Source organism: Bombina bombina, chromosome 7 (genome assembly GCF_027579735.1).
Source record: "Bombina bombina isolate aBomBom1 chromosome 7, aBomBom1.pri, whole genome shotgun sequence".
Lineage (NCBI taxonomy): Eukaryota > Metazoa > Chordata > Amphibia > Anura > Bombinatoridae > Bombina > Bombina bombina.
In genome coordinates, this window is record NC_069505.1 from 209,424,100 (window position 1) to 209,448,176 (window position 24,077).

The following is a 24,077-nucleotide window of genomic DNA, read 5'->3' on the forward strand; positions in this document are numbered from 1 at the left end:
ATCCGGAAGTCTTTGCCCAAATTCTTCAAGATAGATCTCATGGCGTCTCGACAGAACACCAAGCTTCCTTGTTACGGGTCCAGATCCAGGGATCCGGGAGCGGTTCTGATAGATGCTTTGACAGCACCTTGGACCTTCGGGATGGCTTATGTGTTTCCACCCTTCCCGATGCTTCCTCGATTGATTGCCAGAATCAAACAGGAGAGAGCATCGGTGATTCTAATAGCGCCTGCGTGGCCACGCAGGACTTGGTATGCAGATCTAGTGGACATGTCATCCTGTCCACCTTGGTCTCTGCCTCTGAGACAGGACCTTCTGATCCAGGGTCCCTTCAAACATCAAAATCTAATTTCTCTGAAGCTGACTGCTTGGAAATTGAACGCTTGATTTTATCAAAACGTGGTTTTTCTGAGTCAGTAATTGATACCTTAATACAGGCTAGGAAGCCTGTTACCAGAAAGATTTACCATAAAATATGGCATAAATACTTATATTGGTGCGAATCCAAGAGTTACTCATGGAGTAAGGTTAGGATTCCGAGGATATTGTCTTTTCTACAAGAAGGTTTAGAAAAGGGTTTATCCGCTAGTTCCTTAAAGGGACAGATTTCAGCTCTGTCCATTCTTTTACGCAAACGTCTGTCAGAGGTTCCGGACGTTCAAGCTTTTTGTCAGGCTTTAGCTAGGATCAAGCCTGTGTTTAAAACTGTTGCTCCACCATGGAGTTTGAACTTAGTTCTTAATGTTTTACAGGGTGTTCCGTTTGAACCCCTTCATTCCATTGATATCAAGCTGTTATCTTGGAAAGTTCTGTTTTTAATGGCTATTTCCTCGGCTCGAAGAGTCTCTGAGTTATCTGCCTTACATTGTGATTCTCCTTATCTGATTTTTCATTCAGACAAGGTAGTTCTGCGTACTAAACCTGGTTTCTTACCTAAGGTGGTCACTAACAGGAATATAAATCAAGAGATTGTTGTTCCATCTTTGTGTCCTAATCCTTCTTCGAAGAAGGAACGTCTTCTACACAATCTAGATGTAGTCCGTGCCCTGAAATTTTATCTACAGGCAACTAAGGATTTTCGACAAACGTCTTCCCTGTTTGTCGTTTATTCTGGTCAGAGGAGAGGTCAAAAAGCTTCGGCTACCTCTCTCTCTTTTTGGCTTCGTAGCATAATACGTTTAGCCTATGAGACTGCTGGACAGCAGCCTCCTGAAAGAATTACAGCTCATTCTACTAGAGCTGTGGCTTCCACTTGGGCCTTTAAGAATGAGGCTTCTGTTGAACAGATTTGCAAGGCTGCAACTTGGTCTTCTCTTCATACTTTTTCCAAATTTTACAAATTTGACACTTTTGCTTCTTCGGAGGCTGTTTTTGGGAGAAAGGTTCTTCAGGCAGTGGTTCCTTCCGTATAAAGAGCCTGCCTGTCCCTCCCGTCATCCGTGTACTTTAGCTTTGGTATTGGTATCCCAGAAGTAATGATGACCCGTGGACTGACCACACTTAACAGGAGAAAACAAAATTTATGCTTACCTGATAAATTCCTTTCTCCTGTAGTGTGGTCAGTCCACGGCCCGCCCTGTTTTTATGGCAGGTCTAAATTTTTAAATTATACTCCAGTCACCACTGCACCCTTTGGCTTCTCCTTTCTCGTTGGTTCTCGGTCGAATGACTGGGTGTGACGTAGAGGGGAGGAGCTATATAGCAGCTCTGCTGGGTGAATCCTCTTGCACTTCCTGTTGGGGAGGAGTTAATATCCCAGAAGTAATGATGACCCGTGGACTGACCACACTACAGGAGAAAGGGATTTATCAGGTAAGCATAAATTTTGTTTTTATTCTAATTAAAATCATTGTTACTTGCATGGATCTATTTTACCCTTATAGGAATTATTTCATCTTATTTATTTCACGAAATTAAATCATGAATGCTTGGAGGTCCAAATCTATATTTAACCCTTTTGGGGCCAAACAATCTAAAGCTTGGATCCACTTTGTTTCTCTTTTTCTCAATTCCGTTAATCTTTGATGAGGGTTATTAGTCACAGATACTGTTTCTAAGATACTGATTTTAAGGCTATTGGGGTCTTTGTTATGAAACACTCGAAAGTGATCGGACACATGTGTCTTGAGGCCTTGTTCTATGTTGTGAATGTGCTCATAACATCTACGTTTCACTTTCCTTTTTGTCCTCCCTACATAGACACACCCACATTTGCACGTTAAGCTATATACCACATATGTGGATTGACAGGTACCTCGTGAATTAATGGGAAATGTTTTGGAACAACTAGTGTCCTTAATGGAGTCCCTATTCCAAATTATGGGGCACAAGCAACAGTTTTTTCGACCACATTTAAAGGCAGCCAGATACAAAATAGCGGGTATTAGTCTCTGCAGCGGTGGTCAGTTAGCGCAGTGTTAGGGTAACAGTGTAGTGGTTTTATTGCCTACAATCCAGTGAGCCTGTTTTATAGTGTTTTGTGACTAAAATTAGAAATATGCTTTTTTTTTTTTTTTTGGCCTCTCTGAGGCACCAGCAACATTACGGGCAGTAGCCCTGCCCCCACAGCTTGGCATCCTTTCCCTTCTCACTATGGAGCTCAAGCTAAAGAGGATTGCAGCTCAGGGGCACATTTGGACTTCTTTTCAGTCTTACTACAGCCTTTTTTTCCAATCCTGTCACTGGAGGGGGTGAGTACCCACGCAGGAACTGCCAGGGGCTCAATTTTTGGGAATGCTATCTAATCTGCTTGGGTGTCAGAGATGTTAATTAGGCTATTGTAGAGGGTTCTTTACCATTTTATTATTTTACTGTATGTGTATTGGCTCATACTCTGCACATTATGGAGCACAGTGAATCTTTCCACACTAAAACAATCTTACATACTCTGATGACAACTCCTCTTGCTTGTATTTCTGTTTATTTTGCAAGTCTGTTCCAGTGTGCCAGGTCAACCAACTCTATATACCAACTATACACCATTACGTATTGTCAACAGTGTACACAACTTACTATAATATGTGCAAATATGTATTGTACTGAACATAATGACATATGGTGCCATTATCATATATTCATGGACCTATAATATATAGGTCCATGAAGCAATGTACTCCCTTCATTACAAGTGGATGTAAACATTTTACGTCAGTCTGCATTCTCTATACTGTTGTCAATGCAGTCATGTAGGACTTCTCCAATTCTTAGTACAACAGTGGAGATCCACTAGAGAAAATATCTATTGGTATCTTTTATACATATTATATGTGTAGTTTACATCTATGCACATAGGTTTTCTGCAGATACTGAATATTGATCATGAATATTTTCAACAATGTGCATAGTACAAAGTTTAAGTATATGCAGTCTCTGCTTATTCTGGACATGGATTTACAAGTATCTACTATGTACCTGTTTATCTAAATGTAGTGCTTGTCTAGTCAGGCCAAATTACATGCTGAATATGTACATATTGTTTAGTATATGCATGTGTATAGTACATACTGACACTTATTTCATGTACAGATTTATAAACTTTTTATTTTATGCATAAATATGCAAATTTCAGAATTCATCAGGAAGAAATAGTCCGGATATCCGGATTTATTTATTTTGTCCTTCAAGAGATTGGGAGATTTCCTTCTCTTAGAAGCAGAGACCTCCTAATTGACCAGCAGACCTGGATCCTCTTTGGGAAGCGTCCCATGATGGCTTAGAGGTTAGCTAAGTTGGCTTGGAAGCTGAAGGTTGAGAGTTCAAATCCAGCTATGGCTGGTGGTGCAAAGGTGGCTGCCTCTTATCTAATGTGTCCAGGACCTGGAGGACATGGCAGTGTTTGTTCCTGTACTTGTCTTAGAACAGGGCCAATGTTTTTTTCCCCCCTAAGAAGGAAGGGACTGTCAGACCATCTTAGACTTAAAAACCCTAAAAAAATCCTAAGGGTACTTACCTTCAAGATGGAAACAATTTGCACGTTTTTACTCTTACCCCAACAGGGTCAATTCATGACTAATACAGACCTTAAGAATGCATACCTGGATATCTTTATCCCAAAGGATCATCAATTACTAAGGTTTGCATTCCTGACAAACACTGGGTAGTCTACAGTAAATACAGCTCCTCACATCTTTATAAAGGTCCTAGGAGCATTGTTGGTGGTGCTCAGTGGATCTAAATTCCCCCTTATCTGGAAGATGTCTTAGTGCAAGCTCCTTCCCTGCTACTAGCTATTGCTCATACCCAAAAGTTACTATCTTTCTTCCAAGACTACGGTAGGAGAATCAATGTTCCAAATAACTCTTTATCTCCAGTTACAAGGGTGTTCTTTCTAGGAATCATTATATATTCTGTCCTAATGTGTCTATTCCTGACTGGAACACGCAGAATAAAGCTTCAGAAGGCACGTCTCTCTGCAACGTGCTTCATTTCCATCAGTAGGTCAATGCATGGAGTTTGTGGGTTTTATGGTTGCGGCTTTGGACACTGTTCCCTTTGACCATCTCCACTTGCTACCTCTTCAACTGTCTATGTTCAATCAGTGGTCAAATAATTATCTGCCATTGGAACAGCAGATTGCTCTGAACTTGTCCGTCAGACAATCTCTCTCTTGGTGGATACAAGGTCCTTCTTTGACCTTTGAGGCGTCCTTTCTTCAGCCATCTTGGACTATTGTGATGACGGATATCTGGAATTCTCTAAGAGCGCAAGGAGTTTGGTCACCTCTGGAGTAGAGGAGACCAATCAACATTCTGATACTCTGAACAATTCTTCAGCTCTTCAGTCCTGGCTCCTCCTAAAAGAGGAAAGGTTTATTTGTTGCCGGTTGGACAATAACCTGGCGGTGGCCTTCATAAATGACCAAGGGATTACCCGCAGTCCACTGGCTTTGCAGGAAGTGTCCCAAATTCTGTCTTGTGCAGAGAGGAATCAATGTTCTCTGTCAGCAGTTCACATTACAGAAGTGAGCAATTGGTAAGCGCATAAATTCAGCCATCAGTCGACCCATCCAGGAGAGTGGTCTCTCCATCAGGACATCTATGATCAATTAGTAATCAAATGGGATTTACCGGACATGGATCTGATGGCCTCCCATTTAATTTACAATCTTCCAATGCATTGTGCAAAATCAAGAGATTCAAAGGCTCAAATGATAGACGCCTTGGTGTGTCCATGGATTATTCATCTAGCGTACCTTTATTCTTCTGTTCTACTTCCAAGAGTAATTGCTCGAATCAAACAAGAGTCTGCTTCTATAATATTGATTTCTCCAGTTTGGCCCTGCAGAACATGGTATGCGGATCTATGACAGATGTCTTCTTCTCCTCCATGGCTTCTTCCTCTATTGTCTCAAGGGTCTCACTTTCCATCAGGATCTGAAGAGTTTAATGCCATGGAGGTTGAATGCCTAGTTTTAAACACAAGGGTTATCTGATTCAGTTATTAACACTGATTCACAACAGAAAATCCGTTGCCCAAAATATTTATCACAAAATTTGAAGGGCATACTTTGAATGGTGCTCTTCCATAGGTTTTATAGGGTATTCCTTTATGATCTCTAAAATTCTCGAGTTTTTACAAGATGATCTTGACAAGGGTTTGTCTGCTAGCTCTCTAAAAGGTAAAATTTCTGCTTAATCTATTCAGTCTCTAAGAAAGTTAGCTAGTCTTCCTCATGTTCAGACTTTTTTCCACGTGCTAGTAAGAATTAGGCTACTTGTGAGTCTTATTTCACCGCCCTGGAATTTCAGTTTAGCTCTTTCTGTTCTGCAAGGTCCTCACTTTAACCAATACAGGTTTTACTTGTTAGCAATTTTCTCAGCTACGAGAGTTTCTAAGTTATTAGCTTTGTCCTGTGATTCTGTATTTTTAGTTTTTCATAAAGATAAATCTTTGCTTTTCACTAAATATGGTTTTCTTCCTAAGGTAGTTTTTTGGGAAAATATCAATTAGGAGATTGTTGTTCCTTCTTTGTGTCCAGATCCTGTTAATTCTAAGGAACAACTTTTACATAATCTTGAGCATTGAAGTTCTATCTTCAAGCTACTAAAGAATTCAGACAATCTTCCAGCTTGTTTGTTCATTACTCTGGGACTTGTAAGGTGCAGAAGACTACTACTGTAGCGTTGGCCTCTTGACTCAAACAGGTAATTCACAAGGCATACTTGGTGTCGAGAAAGTCGCCTCCTAAACGCATCGCAGCTCATTCTACAAGAACAGTTACAACTTCCTGGGTTTTCGAAGATGATGCATCTATGGTCTTCTCTGCATACCTTTTCAAAATGTTGCCACTTTGATGTTTGTGCTTCTTCACAAGCAGTCCTTGAATCCGAAGTGTCTGATAAATAGGAACTGCCTGAAAATTGTCCCACCCTTTCTGTAACATGGACTATCTGCTTGGGTATTAATCCCACGTTATGGAGCCCAATAGACTATCATCATTATACGAAAGAAAACATAATTTATTTTTACCTGATACATTCTTTTCTTTCAGAATGATGATAGTCCATAGGCCCTGCCCATTTGAATTTTTTGTGCAACAGTTCTAATTTACACCTCTTTAGACCCTGCTTTGTCTTTCCTACCTATCTGTTTCCTATTATCTGCTCGGTTATATGTTGAACTGAGAAGAGGTGATAAGGAATTTAAGCTCTTGTGTAAGTTCTTGTCCTCCTAGTGGCAGGAATTCTATCCCACATGTTGTAGAGCCCTATGGACTATCATCTAATTTACACCTCTATAGACCCTGCTTTGTCTTTCCTACATTTTTCCTATTCTCTGCTCGGTTATACGTTGAACTGAAAAGAGGTGGTAAGGAATTTAAGCTCTTGTGTGCGTTCTTGTCCTCCTAGTGGCGAGACTTCTATCCCACATGCTATGGAGTCCTATGGACTATCATCATTCCAAAAGAAAATACTCTATCAGGTAAGCATACATTATGTTTTCTTCTTTTAGCCCAATACAGAATTCAGTTAAAGCTTTGCATCTTTTTACAGGGCGATGCCTTCTTGGATGCCCGCATTGTTGCACCCTGGTCACAATAGCACTGTCACAGATCAGTGAAATTGCTGGCTTTTTGACTACTGTACCTTGCACTTTGGATTGGATCATACAATAGAAAGCAGAAGTTACATTTTTTACGCAGTTGATGTTACATAAGAAATATAAAAAGGCCACAGGAACAATATAGAGAAATGCAGCCACTGCATGTTCATGTAGAGCTCCAGATCGGTATCGTGCGCACTAAACTGACGTGTATGATACGGCTTCTAAAGAAGACAACAATATCTTTAAATGTGCTCCACCCCTGTCACAGGGTACAAAAATACTTCAATTCCAAGATTATGGTGCCCATTGCAGAGTTTCACTAACTGGCACTTTGAAAGGGTTAAAATAAAAGAATAGTTTTAAAGAGAGCTACCGACACAGGGGAAACAGTAGCATGGTAAATAGTAACCTTCCCACTGTAGTTGTACCCAGCAGTTTAAAGGGACAGTAAACACCTTTAGATGTTTAGATAAATTGTTTAGTTATGCATAATGAAACAACTATTTTTATGTAATTTGAAAATTGAGCAATTTCTACTTTGCAGAACATGAAAAGCACCTACTGGCTTCTCAAGGCTAACCCTATTATATGCTGTACAAGAATAAGATGCAACTTATGATAAATAGTTAAGAGAAAAAAAGTCTAATTAGTGCAGTCCCCAATGTGAATGATCCACCTTCTGGTATTTTTCTTCTGCTTTAACCTCCAAGGGAAAAAATTATTAAATAGTGAAGTATACAATCATATCAGACACAGTAATGCTTCAAAAATCCATACTCACATTCTTCTGAACTTATATCTCATCTCTCAAGATTTTCATCTCAAACATAGCCTTTCCAAATCAGGCTCAAAGGCAACAACAGGAATCAGTTGAAATATAAATAACGTTTATTGTTAAAAAGAACAGGTCACTCAGGGCTAAAGTCCATACAAGAAACTGCCACACAGTAACACCTTCAAAACGCAGTAGCAATGGTAAGTCCCACCCTCCTGGTGATGTCCATCCGTAAGCTTCCTTAATGTCACCAGGAGGGTGAGACTGCGTTTTGTATGTGTTACTGTGTGGTAGTTTCTTGTATGATCTTTAGCCCCGAGTGACCTGTTGTTCTTTTTAACAATAAATGTTATTTATATTTCAACTGATTCCTGTTGTTGCCTTTGAGTCTGACCAGGAAAGGCTATGTTTGAGATGAAAATCTTGAGAGATAATTTATAAGTTCAGAAGAATGTGAGTATGGATCTTTGAAGCATAACTGTGTCTGATATGATTGTAAACTTTACTATTTTATCATTTTTTTCCCTTGGAGGTTAAAGCGGAAGAAAAATACCAGAAGGTGGATTATTCACATTGGGGACTATATCCTTTAGTGCACTATATACACTTTTTTTTTCTTCTTAACACTACAATATACCTTTCACTAATTAGCTTTAACCAATAACAACGGCAATACAGTGCGGTTGATGTTTTATGTCAGTGACTAGCCTTGTTGTCTGCTGACTAAAGCCCAGATTGGCTCCTCCAAATATGGCAAATGGTGGGTGGAGTTTAGCTTTTGAAAAATAATTGTTGTAAAAAAAAAATGAATTTGTTTTAAAAATGTTAAGACTTGGCTGACAAGTTATTTTATAACCACACAACAGAAATATCTAGTAATTACAAGGTGTTTACTGTCACTGGAAAAGGACATAGCCATTAGTGAGGATTGTCTTTCTTCCTGTGAAAAAAACAGGGGGACTCAAGATTATCTAAAGCTGGAGATGAAGCACCATCTTCTGTGAATTCACTAAGTTTGAGAAAGAGACACTATAAGAGTACATTTGAACCATAGGTTCTAAATCCACAGGTCTTTAATGACTGCAGAAGGTGCAGTTATTTGACTATGGTTTAGTGAATTTTTCCCATTCTAATAAAATTGTATTGACCTTTTGGCAATTGGTATTCTTTTTTTAACTGGTTCAGTAATAACCACACCTGATAGATGAACAGTTTAATTATTCAGCATATTCTTTGTAGACCATGTTAATGTCATGACTATGCATGGTCTTACTTTTTGCTTTACTCTGGTCTCTTCTAGTTTCCATATTGGATAAGAGCAGCTCTGTTTTCAACAGTGCTAGAAGACTGGAAGTTGTTAGAAACTGCATCGCATACATATTTGAAAACAAAATATTGGAAACTGAAAAGGTAAGTCAAAAATATATTCTCTGCCTTTTATAGTAGTATGATTACAGTTGCAATTATTTATAGGGTGCTTCAATAAACTTCATATTGTCTTCTCCCAAAAATAACTAAATAATTCAAATGAAAACCTCAGATTAAATATGTATCTCCCTTTTCTACTCTTTCTCGCTCTATGTGTGTGTGTGTATATATTTATTTATCTGTTCAGTTCAAGTGGTCTTCCTTTCACATAAACTATTGCGATGTCTGGTACAACTTAACACCATGGTAACTGTAATAAGCCTGATGTTCTCATCCAGTCTTCATCTAGGTGGGTTGAACACATTTCTAAAAACAGCCTATTTGAATTTCTCAGGACGTTTGATAAAAGGTGGTTTCCTCTTGGGTCCTTCAGGATGGTGGTAGAGCCATTTAAGTAGCGGTAGGTAAATGGCTTCTGACGTCTGTAGTAGGTAGAAATGCCTCCCAGAAGTGTGAGAGAGCAGTACATCAGATACCTATATATACCATGCCCTTCCTGCATTAGTCAGTTCATTTCCCACCTATTTGAAGTTAAGTAGGCGGGCTGGCGTTCTGCTTCAGTTGAACCATTTGTAGAAAGAAGGGCTGACCACTTGCTAGCAACCGCTAAGGGTCAAGCAACCACTTTACCATTGTTGGGTCCCTTGACTATGACCTTTAAAATACATCTATTCCATGCAAATGAGATGATTATCCCTGATGGATTTTTGGACTGTAGCTCACTCTCAGAGGGTACCCCCTGCAGGTTACCCACAACCATATGAAGCAATCCTGCAAGAGCAGACAGGACAGTGTCAAAATTACGTTTTAAACTATGTATTGAAAAATATGACACCTGGTCAACACAGCACCATTCCTCAAAAGTGACTTTCTCGGCTTATGCTTTCCAGCTCTCTCATCATTCTGAGTGAATCCTTTTCACTGTTTTCTTTTTGTATATGATGAAGAGAAGCACATATTTGTTTTCAGGCAAATATTGCAAAATCCATTATTTTAACTAATTGTGATTTCATTACCTTTAACTATTCATCAACCTTTTTCTCATTACATATTTTAACTAACATGTCAGATATTTCCCACATTATTTTTAAACTGTCTGGGTATGTTTGTGCTGTTCCCATATTTGTTAGTTGTGACATTGTACGTGAGATTTATGGTATGCCTTAGTTTTGTGAGATTGTAATGGCAGCTCAGTACTATAATGACATTCTGTAAATGTGTCATGCTTGGTATTCTTCATTACTGCTGTGAACTGCTGCCAACTGTCTAATACCTCATCTGTCACTTCCTCCGAATACTTGAACATTGTCAGAAGTCTAAATATGTTAAAAACAATTCAAGGACTTGTAGTCATTTTTTATGAACTTAGTGGCAAACAAAATTAACTAGAACATTGTGTCATTACCAGTAATCTAACCACAATCATGTTTTACTACATCACTGTTTACTAAATTGTTTTGAATTTATTAAAAATCCACATCACACACACAATTCCCATGTGTTACTTTGATAAATGTAGGGTTTGTTTACTTTATGTGCTCCTCGCACAGAAAGTATTATAATACTTTTCCTGTGAGCTTTCGTTCATCCTCTGTCTGCACCTGGAGGTCCACTGGATATCCCGAACTCACCGCACTTTTATCTTGAGCCACCCTGGTAGTGGTGCTGTGTGCTGCAATTTGTCTGTGGAGCTGTTCCGTTATTAATCGAAGGTGCTAAGGTCAGTGGGGGTGCTGGGTCGGCCTGAGAGTGGTCTACTGGAGTATGCGTTAGCTGAACAACTCTGAGAGTTCAGCCTGCCCCATTTGCACTATAGAGTGTGATATGTTTGTGAGTATTCTGTTTATACTCTAGCTGTTTTTTGAAGACTATTGAGATATACTTCGCCATTGGAACGCCCTCTTTTATCTTTTTATAGATACCTCCGTTTTAAACTTTGCCTCCTTAGTAGGTGGTTGAAGCATGATGTGCTTGATTCTTCAGTGAAAGGTGCTTCAGAGCATATTAAAGCCCAGTTCCCCTTAGAGTACAGTGCTTGTCAGATAGAAGTGAAGGGAGTACTGCTTTATGACACCATGTTTTCGCCTCTGGGAAAGGTTTTTTATAGGCTCTCTTTACATTCGGTCACAGGGATTCATCTTCTGCCTCCCTTTATAGATCAACGTTATACTCCTATTACCTCTGCTGATATGTTTCAGTACTAGTTTGGATGTCTGCTTTTAGTGGGCGAGTGTCTAAAGGTAAGTATTTTTTTTTTTACTATAGGACACTCATTGCTATGGACTGGGCACTTATCTCATACGTTTTACTTTATACTATATTATATAGAGAGAGAGAGCTGGAGAGGACTGATTTTATTCCCCTTTATGTTTGCTTGTTTCTTTGTACTAATATACAATTTTTACTCACCTGTCTCTCTCTTCGCCTGCTGCAGAGTGTGTATTGCTGCTCACTACACCTAGGCGCTCTCTTATGGCCAAACTGGAGAGACATGTTGCAGTCCCAGAAATATGATGTCATCACTTACTAAAGTGCCTCTGTTCAATCTGCCTTTGCCTTTGCGTTGTCTCAGACTTCTTTGTGAGTTCCTGTGTTCCTGCTCCCGTGTTTAACCTGACTTGTTTGGCATCCCTTCTGGTTCCTGATCCCTGGCTTGTTCCTGACTCTTCTGATCTTTGTGTTCCACCAGCTCTGGCTTTGACTCCTGGCTTTTGAACTCAATAATTTTTTTAATAAAGGTGTGATTCTCGAGGTCTTGGTGTCTTTTAATCCTAATTGACATCAGACTCAGAGAGAGGTTCTCTTTCAAGGAGAGCTTGCGGATGCTTCCTCTCCAGTTGTCTCCTACATTTTTATTCCCACCCATGCCTTCTGGTCCAGAGACACCAGGTACTGCTGAGCCTATGCAGTTTGGTGATTCACGTGCCTCTCTATGGCGGAGAGGGCCTTTAGGAGGAGGGAGGGGCTCTGCCTCTACAAGGCCACCTTTTAAAGTCTTGTCCTACACGTCCGGGAAACACCTGCATCTAAGCTTCTGTCTGGGGCAGACGTTGGGTGGTTTATCATCGTCCCCAGAACCACTAAAAGAGAAACCTTTGGAATGTATGAGGATGTTGTCTATGTACACCATACACACTGTTGCAACATATCTCTTAGGACATCATTAATACATTCTTGGAAAACAGCTGTAAAAAACAAAGAAAGCACATCCCATCTAAGAGTAAAAGTTTTATTTGAGCATTTGTCTATGTTTGTTCTTCATATGCCTGAACATTTTTAATATCTTGTAAGTGTGTTTTTTACAAGCGCTATTGTTGTTCAAATAAAACTTTTACTCTTAGATGGGATGCGCTTTCTTTGTTTTTTACAGCTTCATCTACTTTGGTTACTTTGACACTGAAGTTTCCCGGAACTAACAGCTGCTCCCGCTCTCCATACTCCAGGCACGATACGCTAGTAAGGACAGTTACCTAAGACTTCATGCTTATTTGGCTAGGATCTACTGACCTTACATCTATCTAACGGACATAAATGGAGATCTGTGGATTATTCTTTGACACGGTACTGTGCTTTTTTCATTGTGCCTATTCCATATCATATCATTTCATGGCCTACTTCATCACTCTCTGAATCATCAGCTTTATTTGCATACCATCTGCATATCATCTGCATAGCATCTGACTAAGACTGTTTTTTATTTCCCTGATTTGGGAAGCACTGAATATTTTTAGTTTATTCTTGGAAAACAGCAAGAGCATTGCATAGGCCAAAGGGCATAACAAGATATTCATAATACCCGCTTAAAGGACCAGTCAATACAGTAGATTTGCATAATCAACAAATGCATGATAAGAAGACAATGCAATAGCACTTAGTCTGAACTTCAAATGAGAAGTAGATTTTTGTTAAATAAATTGCAACGTTATGTCTATTTCTACTCCCCCTGTATCACGTGACAGCCATCAGCCAATCACAAATGCATATACGTATATGCTGTGAATTCTTGCACATGCTCAGTAGTAGTTGGTGACTCAAAAAGTGTAAATATAAAAACACTATGCACATTTTGTTAATGGAAGTAAATTGGAAAGTTGTTTAAAATCTCATGCTGTATCTGAATCATGAAGTTTAATTTTGACTTGGGCGTCCCTTTAAATGCTGTTTTCCATTCGTAGCCCTCTTTGATCGTACAGGATTGTAAGCCCGGAGGGTAAACCTGGCCCAAGGAGGAATTGCTCCGGGTTGCATGTCTATGTCACAATCGTAAGAGTTTGCTTTTGTGAGCTATAACCAGCATTAACTGCTCTATTAACCTCTGTGTAAGGTGTTGTGTTCAGCATTTGTGACGCTTTTACTGTATTTTAATAAATCCTTTTATATTATACTATATTGCCGTGAGAGTACTGTTTACCCACCAGTATAAAGTGGGTGTGCGCATTTCCCTGAGCTTGGTCATAAGCTCTGATTCATGTGAGTAGGCGTTTGGCCTAGAGTTTGATATATATCCTGGATATTGTTACAGAATCACACTATTTTGCTATTTCTCTCTCCTTTTTTTGAGAAACTCTAAAGGATACAAAAAATCAGAAGAGCCTCAGCAAGAACACGCATATCCTTATATGAACTTTTTATTTATTATTTTTTGTGTTGCATTTATGATTCTTTTTGAGTCATCACATTTATTTCACCTTGATTTTGTTCTGTGATGTTTGGTATTTTTATATCACAATCGTAAGACTGTTGAGGGGGCAACGTACCGGCACGCACTTTGTCAAAAATGTCTTTGAACTCTAGGTACTACTCTGGCAATTGAGATACTGAAGTAGTGCACAAGACTTTGACTGGTCTCTGAAGACAAGTGGAAATACATTGCGGAGACCATGACAATATTTCGGACCTACGCCAGTCAAGACTGGGATTGACATTTTGGAGCCAAGGATAAACCAGCACAACTGGAAAATGCGAAGAGGTTATCACCTGCAACAGGAGAGTTTCAAAATGGAGAGCCCAAACAGCCATGGATAACGGAGCAGTTTTGTGAGTAACAAGTGCAGGCTGAAGGGGCCTACCATCAATTGCGTCAATAGCAAGTGGAGCGGACCAAGGCAGTACAGAAATGGAGTGCTGTGATACAAAAGTACTGTCAATTAAAAAGCCTGCAGCACCAGAGTCTACAAGAGCCTGGGTGCTATGAAGGAGTCCTCATACATTCACCCACACGTGAGGCTCACCATTCTGATGTCAAACGGGTACTTCAGAGACTACGTGAGAACGGCCTGTTTTGCAAACTCAAGAAATGTGAGTTCCATCAAACTCAAGAAACCTTCCTTGGTTATGTAATTTCCGTTGCAGGGTTCTCCGTGGATCCTGACAAGTTATCTGCCGTTCTGCAGTGGCCTTGCCCATTTGGTCTTCGGTCTATTCAACATTTTTTGTGCTTCGCCAATTACTATTGAACGTTTATTAAAAACTTTTCTTCCTTGATCAAACCTATCACAGACATGACCCGTAAAAAGAGTGATCCACTCCAATGGTCACCTACTGCAATAAAGGCCTTTGAGAGTCTTTAAACTGCCTTTTCTGCCGCCCCGGTTCTGGCTCTTCTCGTCCAAGACAGGAGTAGTCTCTCTCTTGTATCAACATCCTAAACCTGAGGGTTCCTTGCATCCGTGCGGTTTGTTCTCTAAGAAATTATCCCCAGCGAAATGCAATTACGAAATTGGCGACAGGGAATTTTTTGCCATAATTTTGGCACTCAAGGAATGGAGGCACTTTCTCGAAGGTACTAGCGTACCAGTACTCATCCTCACTGACCACAAGAATTTGACTTACCTATCCGAAGCTAAATGTTTGCCGCCCCCGACAGGCCAGATGGGTGCTATTTTTGTCTCTGTTCAGTTATGTGGTCTCCTACCTTCCTGGTAGTAAGAATGTTAGGGCTGATGCTCTATCTCGACAGTTTTCGCCTTTGTCCAAGAAGGAGTCTGTACCCACTCCAGTTATACCTCCTGCACCACTATCCTAAATCTGCAGGTCACCTGGGCAAGAACCAAATGATTTGGTCTGTCACTCAACAATTTTGGTGGCCAGGCCTGGTCTCCGTACCAATGTTGCTGCGTATGTTGCCTCCTGCTCAGTCTGTGCACAGAATTAGACTCCATGAAGTCTTCCTGTGGGTCTTCTCCAACCTATTGCTAATGGTGAGTGTCCTTGGACACATCTATCCATGGACTTCACTGTTGACCTGCCTGTTTCCAATGTCAATACTGTTATCCTGATGGATGTTGACCATTTTTTCAAAATGTCACATTGCATTCCCTCGAAGAAAATGCCTACCGCTCAGGCGCTTACTTCAATTTTTGCCCAGGAGGTCTTTCGTTTACATGGGTTACCCAAGGAGATAGTCTCAGACCGGGGTAGCCAGTTTGTCTCCAGATTTTGATGCTCCTTTTGTGCCCAAATGGGGATCCAGCTTTCCTTCTCATCAGCCTATCACCCTCAATCCTTTGGGAATGCAGAATGGTGTAACCAAGCTCTGGAACATTTCCTCCATTGCTATGTCTCAGATCACCACAATAATTGGTCTGACCTGTTACCTTGGGCGGAGTTCAATCGTAATAATGCTATCAATGCTTCCTCCCAGTTGTCCCTGTTTATGGCGAACTATGGGTTTCAACCATCCTTGTTGCCCGATTCGTTCAGGGCAACAAGGATGTTTCAGGGTATTCCGGCTTTGGAGGAGCATCTTTGGGAACTTCGTTCCACTAGGGTGCAGATTCAGGATTGCTTTTGTCATTCTATGCAGCACCAAAAGTTCCAGGCTGATTGTAGGCGTTTACCTGCACCTATCTACCAGGTTGAGGAGAGGGTATGGCTGCCCTCCCGCAGCTTGAACCTTCGTGTGCCTTCCAATAAACTGTCTCCCCATTAGGTTGGACTTTTTCGAATACTCTGAGTCCACTACTTCATTCAATTACTAGTGGGAATATCAATCCTGGCCCGCAGGAGGAGGCAAAGAGCACCACAGCAAAGCTGTTAAGTGTCACTCCCCTACTCATAATCCCCAGTCATTCTCTTTGGCTCTCTGAGTCCACGTCAATCTCTTCAGTACAGTAGTGGTTGCTTTTAAGCAGTTAGGAAATTGTGAGATAGTCCTTTGTTTCCTAACATATTGCTGCCCTAGCTATAGGAAGCCAGAGTTGGCTACTCTGTTCTTTCTTTTTTTCTACAGATCTCTGTAAGGAGTACGTGTCCTTTCATGCCTTGTGAGCTGTATCCCTGCCGGACAGCTAGACTCAGGTAAGTGCTTTTTGTCTTCTAGGTACTGAAGACTTGCACTTCAGAGGATTATAGCTGCAGTATTATTGGGATATTTTTATCTATAATCCATTATGCTGGATTTAATAAAGTGCAGGGTGTAGGCACTGATGTTGGGAGACTAGGGGTTAATTTTCTATTTATGTATGGAATATTCCTCCTATGTGGCTCGTTATGTTTAATGTGTGTACGATAGAAACATGCTGCTTAAAGGGACAGTATACACTAATTTTCATATACGTAACTGCATGTATTAGACACTGCTATAAAGAATAAGATGCACAGATACTGATATAAAAATCCAGTATAAAACTGTTTAAAAACTTACTTAGAAGCTCTGTTTAGCTCTGTTGAAAAGGTAGTTGGAAAGCCCACTGCAAGTGGGAAATAAGACCCTCCCCCTTCTTTTGCATATGAAAAGACCCTTAACACAAACAGGAGTAAGCTGGAGTAGGCATCTGACGGTATTCTCATGAAACTTTGGGGCTTTGTTTGGAGTCTGAAAATCAGAGCAATGTTATTTAAAAATAAGAAAAACTATACATTTAAAAAAAAAAAAAACTTTATGGGCTATATAAAACATTTCTGCAAAGAAAAATATAGTGTATAATTTCCCTTTAAGTATCATGTACTTATACTGTGCATTTTTTCACTAACGTGGGGCAGTTTGTCAGTTAGCCGATTTGTATTAGACTCCTATCTTCTGACAGAGCTAGGGAATGCACACTTTTAGTATTGCACAGTTTCCCTTCTCTGATGAACATGTGACTTCCTACTCTCTGTTTAAAGTCGCAGACGGAGCAGCATCACTTTTGTTCAGATTATCCTGTGTCATCACGATCGCTGAAGGAGATTCTCGGCTACCTATTATTTTATTTGCTTATTGCTGTGGAATAAAAGAGTTATGGTAGGAGCACCTGAGTGAGGTGTAGAGGTTCTAAACTGTTTTGCCTTATGTTTTACTGCCTTAAGTAGCGTGTTTAACGCTTTGTGGGATAAAGATTTTTTGTTAAAGTGACAGTAGTCATTTTTATTCATTTTACTTTCTGGTAGGACATGGAGCAGGTTGCTGTTTCCGTTGACAGATGCTTACTATGTCTGGTGGCACAAATTGTTTTGCCTATGCAATTCTGTGCTCCATGTTTTGCTAGAACTATAGAGTGTAAAAATAAGATTTTGCCCGCTGAGCCAAATGTCTCTGAAGATGATGCTGTTCAGGCTTTGCCACAGCTTTCTCCTCAAACGTCCCAAACCTCAATGGCGTCACATACAGTGCCCTGCAGTTCCTCTCAGCCTCCTGGAGGAGTTTATTTGCCTGCAGAAATTGCTGCACAGGTATCTTTTGTGTTATCTGCAGCATTATCTGCTTTTCTTATGCTGGGAAAATGCAAGAGGAAAATTAAACATTCAGAAAGTAAGGTTTCTGTTCCACCTACTGCTACGCTGGTTGCCCTCCCTCATAAATCTGATGAGGAGGATATGTCGGTAGCCTCTGATGGTGAAATCTCAGATTTGGACAGTATAATTCCTCCATCTGATACTGAAAAAGTAAACTTCAGATTTAAGCTTGAACACCTTTGTGTACTGTTAATAGAGGTATTGGCTACTTTGGACGACTCAGATTCTAATGTCGTCGTCAACCCTAAGAATTATAGTAAACTTAATAAATACTATGATGTTCCTTCCTCTGTGGAACTTTTTCCTGTTTAAAACCGTGTGACGAAGATTATTTCACAGGAATAGGAGAAGCCAGGGATACCTTTCTCCCCGTCTCCTGTCTTTAAAAATATGTTTCCTGTTGCTTACTCCATTAAAGATTCATGGCGCACTGTGCCTAAAGTAGAAGGGGCTATTTCTACTCTAGCTAAGAGAACTACAATCTCTATAGAGGATAGCTGCTCCTTTAAGGATTCCATGGACAAAAAGCTGAAGGCTTATTTGAAAAAGATGTATGTGCATCAAGCTCTTCAATGGCAACCTGCAGTTTGTATTGCCACAGTTGCAAGTGTGGCATCTTATTGGCGCAACGCCTTGTCTGAATCAATTTTTGTAGAGACTCCATTGGAGGAGATCCAAGATAGGATTAAGGCTCTCAAACTAGCCAATTCCTTTATTTCTGATTCCAACATGCAAGTTATTAGACTGGGAGCCAAGATGTCTGGCTTCACTGTCTTAGCCAGCAGGGCATTGTGGTTAAAATCTTGGTCTGCTAATGTCACCTCTAAGTCCAAGCTTCTGGCACTTTCTTACAAGGGTAAAAACTTTTTTTGGACCTCGTCTGGCAGAAATAATTTCTGATATTACGGGTGGAAAAGGGTCTTTTCTACCACAAGACAAGAAGAACAGACCTAAAGGACGTCAGAATAATTTTTGTTCCTTTCGTAATTTCAAATGAAAGTCTTCCTCTCCCTCTTCCAAGCAGTAACACCTCAAGTCTTCTTGGAAACCCAATCCGTCTTGGAGCAAGGAGAAGCAACCAAAGAAAACTGCAGCTGAGTCTAAGTCTGCATGAAAGCTCTGCCCCCGGTCCCGGATCTGATCAAGTGGGGGGCAGACTTTCTCTGTTTTGTCAAGCATGGATACAATATGTCCCAGATCCTTGGGCTGTGGACATAGTATACAAACAAAGTCCATGCGGTACAGCACAGTGGTAGCGGGTGGTGCAAGCTGTAGGGGTAGCACACAAATCCCCAATAATACAGTCCAAAGGAAACGGCAGCACTCACCACTTATGCAAAAACTTTCATCTTTATTAAGACTTCAAAGGAAAAGAAGACAAAGTTTCGGACCTCTAGTCCTTAGTCATGTCAATACACAAATGCAGGTAACACATCTTAATAAAGGGGTAGGGGTTACAAACCACACCTACTAATTAGTTTTTTAACTGTAAGATCACAGATACTATTTCCGTGTAACCTGACAAAAAGAGGATGCACCATCTAGTGACCAAATACAAAAAATGCAAAAGTGCATACAAATAAAATCAATTATACAATGTTGCATATAACAAAAGTACAGAATACAAAATATCAATCTAATATATATCATAGTTGTTGCTAACAAATAGGGGGTCAGAGGAAGACCGAGACAAGTTGATAAGGAGATTAAAGAAATAGCGGCATTACCACGCAATAGTCTGCTTGAGACATCCAAACTTAAAGTTAAGATTAAGACTAAACAAGAGCGTCCTGTCTTTGTTGCTAAATTTAATGCATTAAGTAATTGTATAAACTCTATCCTTAGAAAACACTGGCATATCTTGAGCACATGTAATCCTCTAGTTAAGGAATTTCAGTTAGGTTTTATGCCTGCCTATATGAGAAGTGAGAACCTTAGAGATAGATTGATTAAAGCTGATATAGGCCCTCAAAAAAATTATGTACAGACATATATTTCTGATAAAAACATGGGTTGTTATCCATGCCTGGGTTGTGCCAGTTGTAATAGTATGGTAAAAGGAAAATATTTCTATCATCCACGTACTGGTAAGAAATATAGTATTAGGGGTTTATTTACATGCAATACCACCTATGCCATATATATTATTAAGTGCCCTTGTGGGCGGAGTTATATCGGAGAGGCCACTAGGATGGTCCTGGAGAGAATATGAGAACATAGGTCTGACATTAGGAACAGTAAAATAAATAATCTAGTAGCAGAACACTTTATTCAGACAGGTCATAACATCTGCCAACTTAGGTTTCAGATCATAGATCATATCACCGTACCCAGAAGGGGAGGGGATAGAGAATTATATCTTAAACAGAGGGAGGTATTTTGGATTAATAAATTGGAGACCCGGTTTCCAATTGGAATGAACAAAGAATATGACCTCTCGGTCTTCCTCTGACCCCCTTTATGTTAGCAACAACTATGATATATATTAGTTTGATATTTTGTATTCTGTACTTTTGTATGCACTTTTGTATTTGGTCTCTAGATGGTGCATCCTCTTTTTGTCAGGTTACACTGAAATAGTATCTGTGATCTTACAGTTAAAAAGTTAATTAGTAGGTGTGGTTTGTAACCCCTACCCCTTTAATAAGGTGTGTTACCTGCATTAGTGTATTGACATGACTAAGGACTAGAGGTTCGAAACGTTGTCTTCTTTTTCTTTGAAGTCTCAATAAAGATGGAAGTTTTGCATAAGTGGTGAGTGCTGCTGTTTCTTTTGGACTGTGCTATGGACATAGTATCACAGGGTTACAAAAAAGAATTCAAAACTTCCCCCCCAGAGGCAGATTTCACCTCTCAAGATTATCTGCAGACCAGGTAAAAAGAGAGGCATTCTTGAACTGCGTTCAGGACCTTTCTTCCCTGGGAGTGATTGTTCCAGTTCCAGTAAGGGATTATATTCAAATCTGTTCGTGGTTCCCAAAAAAGAGGGAGCTTTTTGACCCATTCTAGACCTAAAGTGTCTCAACAAATTTCTCAGAGTACAATCCTTCAAAATATAAACCATTCGTTCCATTCTTCCTTTGGTCCAAGAGGGTCAGTTCATGACGACCATAGACCTGAAAGATGTGTATCTTCATGTTCCCATCCACAAGGATCATCACAAGTTCCTGAGATTCGCTTTTCTAGAGAAACACTTTCAGTTTGTGGCTCTTCCGTTTAGCCTTGCCACAGCTCCCAGAATGTTCTCAAAGGTTCTGGAGGCTCTTTTGGCAGTGATCAGGTCTCGGTGAATTGCAGTGGCATCTTATCTGGATGACATATTGGTTCAGGCACCATGTTTTCAACAAGCAAACTCTCATACAGAGATCTTGTTGTCTTTTCTACGTTTCCCACGGATGGAAAGTGAATCTGGAAAAGAGTTCCCTTGTTCCAGCTACAAGGGTAGTTTTCTTAGGGACCAAAATAGATTCCCTATCTATGAACATTTTTCTGACAGAGGTCAGAAAATCCAAGATTATCTCCTCTTGCCTCTCTTGACGGTCTACTGTTCGGCCATCAGTAGCTCAATGTATGGAGGTAATTGGTCTGATGGTCGCTTCCATGGATATCATTCCCTTTGCTCGATTCCATTTGAGAGCTCTGCAATTATGCATGCTCAGACAATGGAACGGAGACCATTCAGACCTATCTCAGAGGATAGATCTAGATCAGTCGACAAGGGACTCTCTCCCGTGGTGACTTTCTCAGGAACATCTGTCTCAGAGCACATGCTTCCGGAGACCTTCCTTGGTGTTCGTTACCATGGACACCAGCCTACGACTCGTTAAAGGCGCAGGGACTATGGACTTGGGAGAAGTCTACTCTCCCCATAAACATCTTGGAATTGAGAATGATTTACAATGCTCTGATGGCTTGGCCTCAGTTGTCCTTAGCCTGGTTTATCAGGTTCCATCACTTCAGTGACTTACAACCACCACCAGGGAGGAACTCAGCGTTCCTTAGCCATGAAGGAGGTGGCTTGGATTATTCAGTGGGCAGAAGCTCACAATTGTTGTCTATCTGCCATTCACATTCCGGGAGTAGACTAGTGTGAAGCGGATCTCCTAAGCAGACAGACATCTCATCCCGGGGAGTGGGCTCTCCATCCGGAGGTGTTCTCCAGGTTAACCCTCAAATGGGGGGGGTGCCAGAGTTGGATCTGATGGCGTCTTGGCAGAACACCAAGCTTCCAAGGTACGGTTCAAGGTCAAGAGATCCGCAGGCCGCCCTGATAGATACTCTGGCGGTTCCTTGGGATTTCAGGTCTGGCATACCTGTTTCCTCCGTTTGTGCTCTTTCCACGAGTCATTGCTCATATCAAACAGGAGAACATAAGTAATTTTAATAGCTCCTGCATGGCCTCACAGGATCTGGTATGCAGACTTAGTGAAAATGTAATCTCTGCCAACTTGGAGGTTTCCTCTGAGAAAGGACGTTCTAACTCAGGGTCCATTCCTCCATCTAAATTTCGTTTCTCTGAAGCTGACTGCTTGGAGATTGAACACTTAGTTCTGTCTAAGTATGGTTTTTCTATCATTGAGACCATGATCCAGGCTCGCTAGCCTGTTACTCGAAAAATTTACCATAAGGTATGGTGTAAATACCTATATTTGTGTGAATCAAAGGGCTACTCTTGGAATAGGGTCAGGACTCCTAGAATTTTGTCTTTTCTCCAGGAAAGTCTGGACAAATGATTGTCAGTCAGTTCTCTGAAAGGTCAGATTTCTGCATTATCTATTTTGTTACACAAGCGTCTGGCCAGTGGCAGCTCCTTTAATTAGGCAAATTAGGTGGTTGCCTAAGGCCTCACGCTCACAGGGGCCTCGTGGCCGCCTAATTTGCCTAACGCTTTACTTTGTGTTTGATGTGACAGGGGACCTTAACGGTGCTGTGCGCAGGCAGCGTTTAGACCCCTGTCACACTCCCCTCTTTGATTAGTTTCCTCACAGAGTTCATCCGATCAGCTTCTCCGCCCACCAGCCAATGAGGAGTGATATTGCGGGTGTCACCCCTCCCATCCACCTCACAAGGATCTGACGCTGAAGGACTAGTTCACCGTCGGAGCGATGGATGGTAAGTAAAAGTTTTTTTTTATTTCACGGTGGGGCAGGGGGCATCATTTTATTGCAGGGAGGCTGGGGACATAATTTTATTGCAGGAGGTTGGGGGCATCATTTTATTGCTAGGGGCATCAATTGATTGCTGGGGGCATCATTTTATTGCATGAGGCTGCAGGCATCATTTTATTGCAGGAGGGCTAAGGGCATGATTTATTACAGGGGGGCTGGTAGAATGATTTATTGCAGGGGGGCTGGGGGCATAATTTCTGACAGGGGGGTTGGGGGCATAATTTCTTGCAGGGGGCTGGGGCATAATTTGTTACAGGGGGCTGGGGCATAATTTGTTACAGGGGGCTGGGGCATAATTTGTTACAGGGGGCTGGGGCATAATTTGGTACAGGGTGCTGGGGCATAATTTCTTACAGGGGGGCCAGGGCATACTTTTTTCAGGGGACTGGGGCATAATTTCTCACAGGGGGCTGGGGCATCATTTCTTACAATGGGGATCTGGGGGCATAATTTATTACAGGGGGGCTGGGGTTTAATTTATTACAGGGGGTCTGGAGGTATAATGTATTACAGGGGGGCTGGGGGCATAATGTATTACAGGGGGCTGTGGGGCAAAATGTATTGCAGGTGGGCATAATGCCCTTGGGGGCATCATTTATTGCTGGGGGCATAATTTATTGAAGGGGGTCTGGGGAGCATAATGTATTATAATTTGGTCCTCTCTGCATACTTTTTCCAAATTTTCCAAATTGTATACTCGGCTGAGGCTTCTGTGGCTGAGCTCTGTAGCAACCCAAGGTTTGCAGGTTCGATCCCCGGCGAGGTCCACTCAGCCTTTCATCCTTCCGAGGTCGATAAAATGAGCAGCACCTTGAGACCCTTATGGGTTATTTGTTGTGCTTTACAAGTACCCAATACATACATACATACATTGGGAGAAAGGTTCTTCAAGCAGTGGTGCGTTCTGTTTAGGTCTTGTTCTCTCTACCTATTCATTCAGTGTCCTC

At 40.9% G+C, this 24,077-nt stretch overlaps 1 protein-coding gene across 1 annotated transcript in view; it reads left to right on the plus strand.

The window, feature by feature from the left end:
- The window catches only part of SBF2 (SET binding factor 2), a 1,344,181-nt gene that overhangs the window by 760,055 nt on the left and 560,049 nt on the right, over positions 1–24,077 (plus strand). The window contains exon 15 of the mRNA XM_053720592.1: positions 9,120–9,229. Coding sequence (XP_053576567.1) covers positions 9,120–9,229 — 110 coding nt within the window. The remainder of the gene's footprint in view (positions 1–9,119; positions 9,230–24,077) is intronic.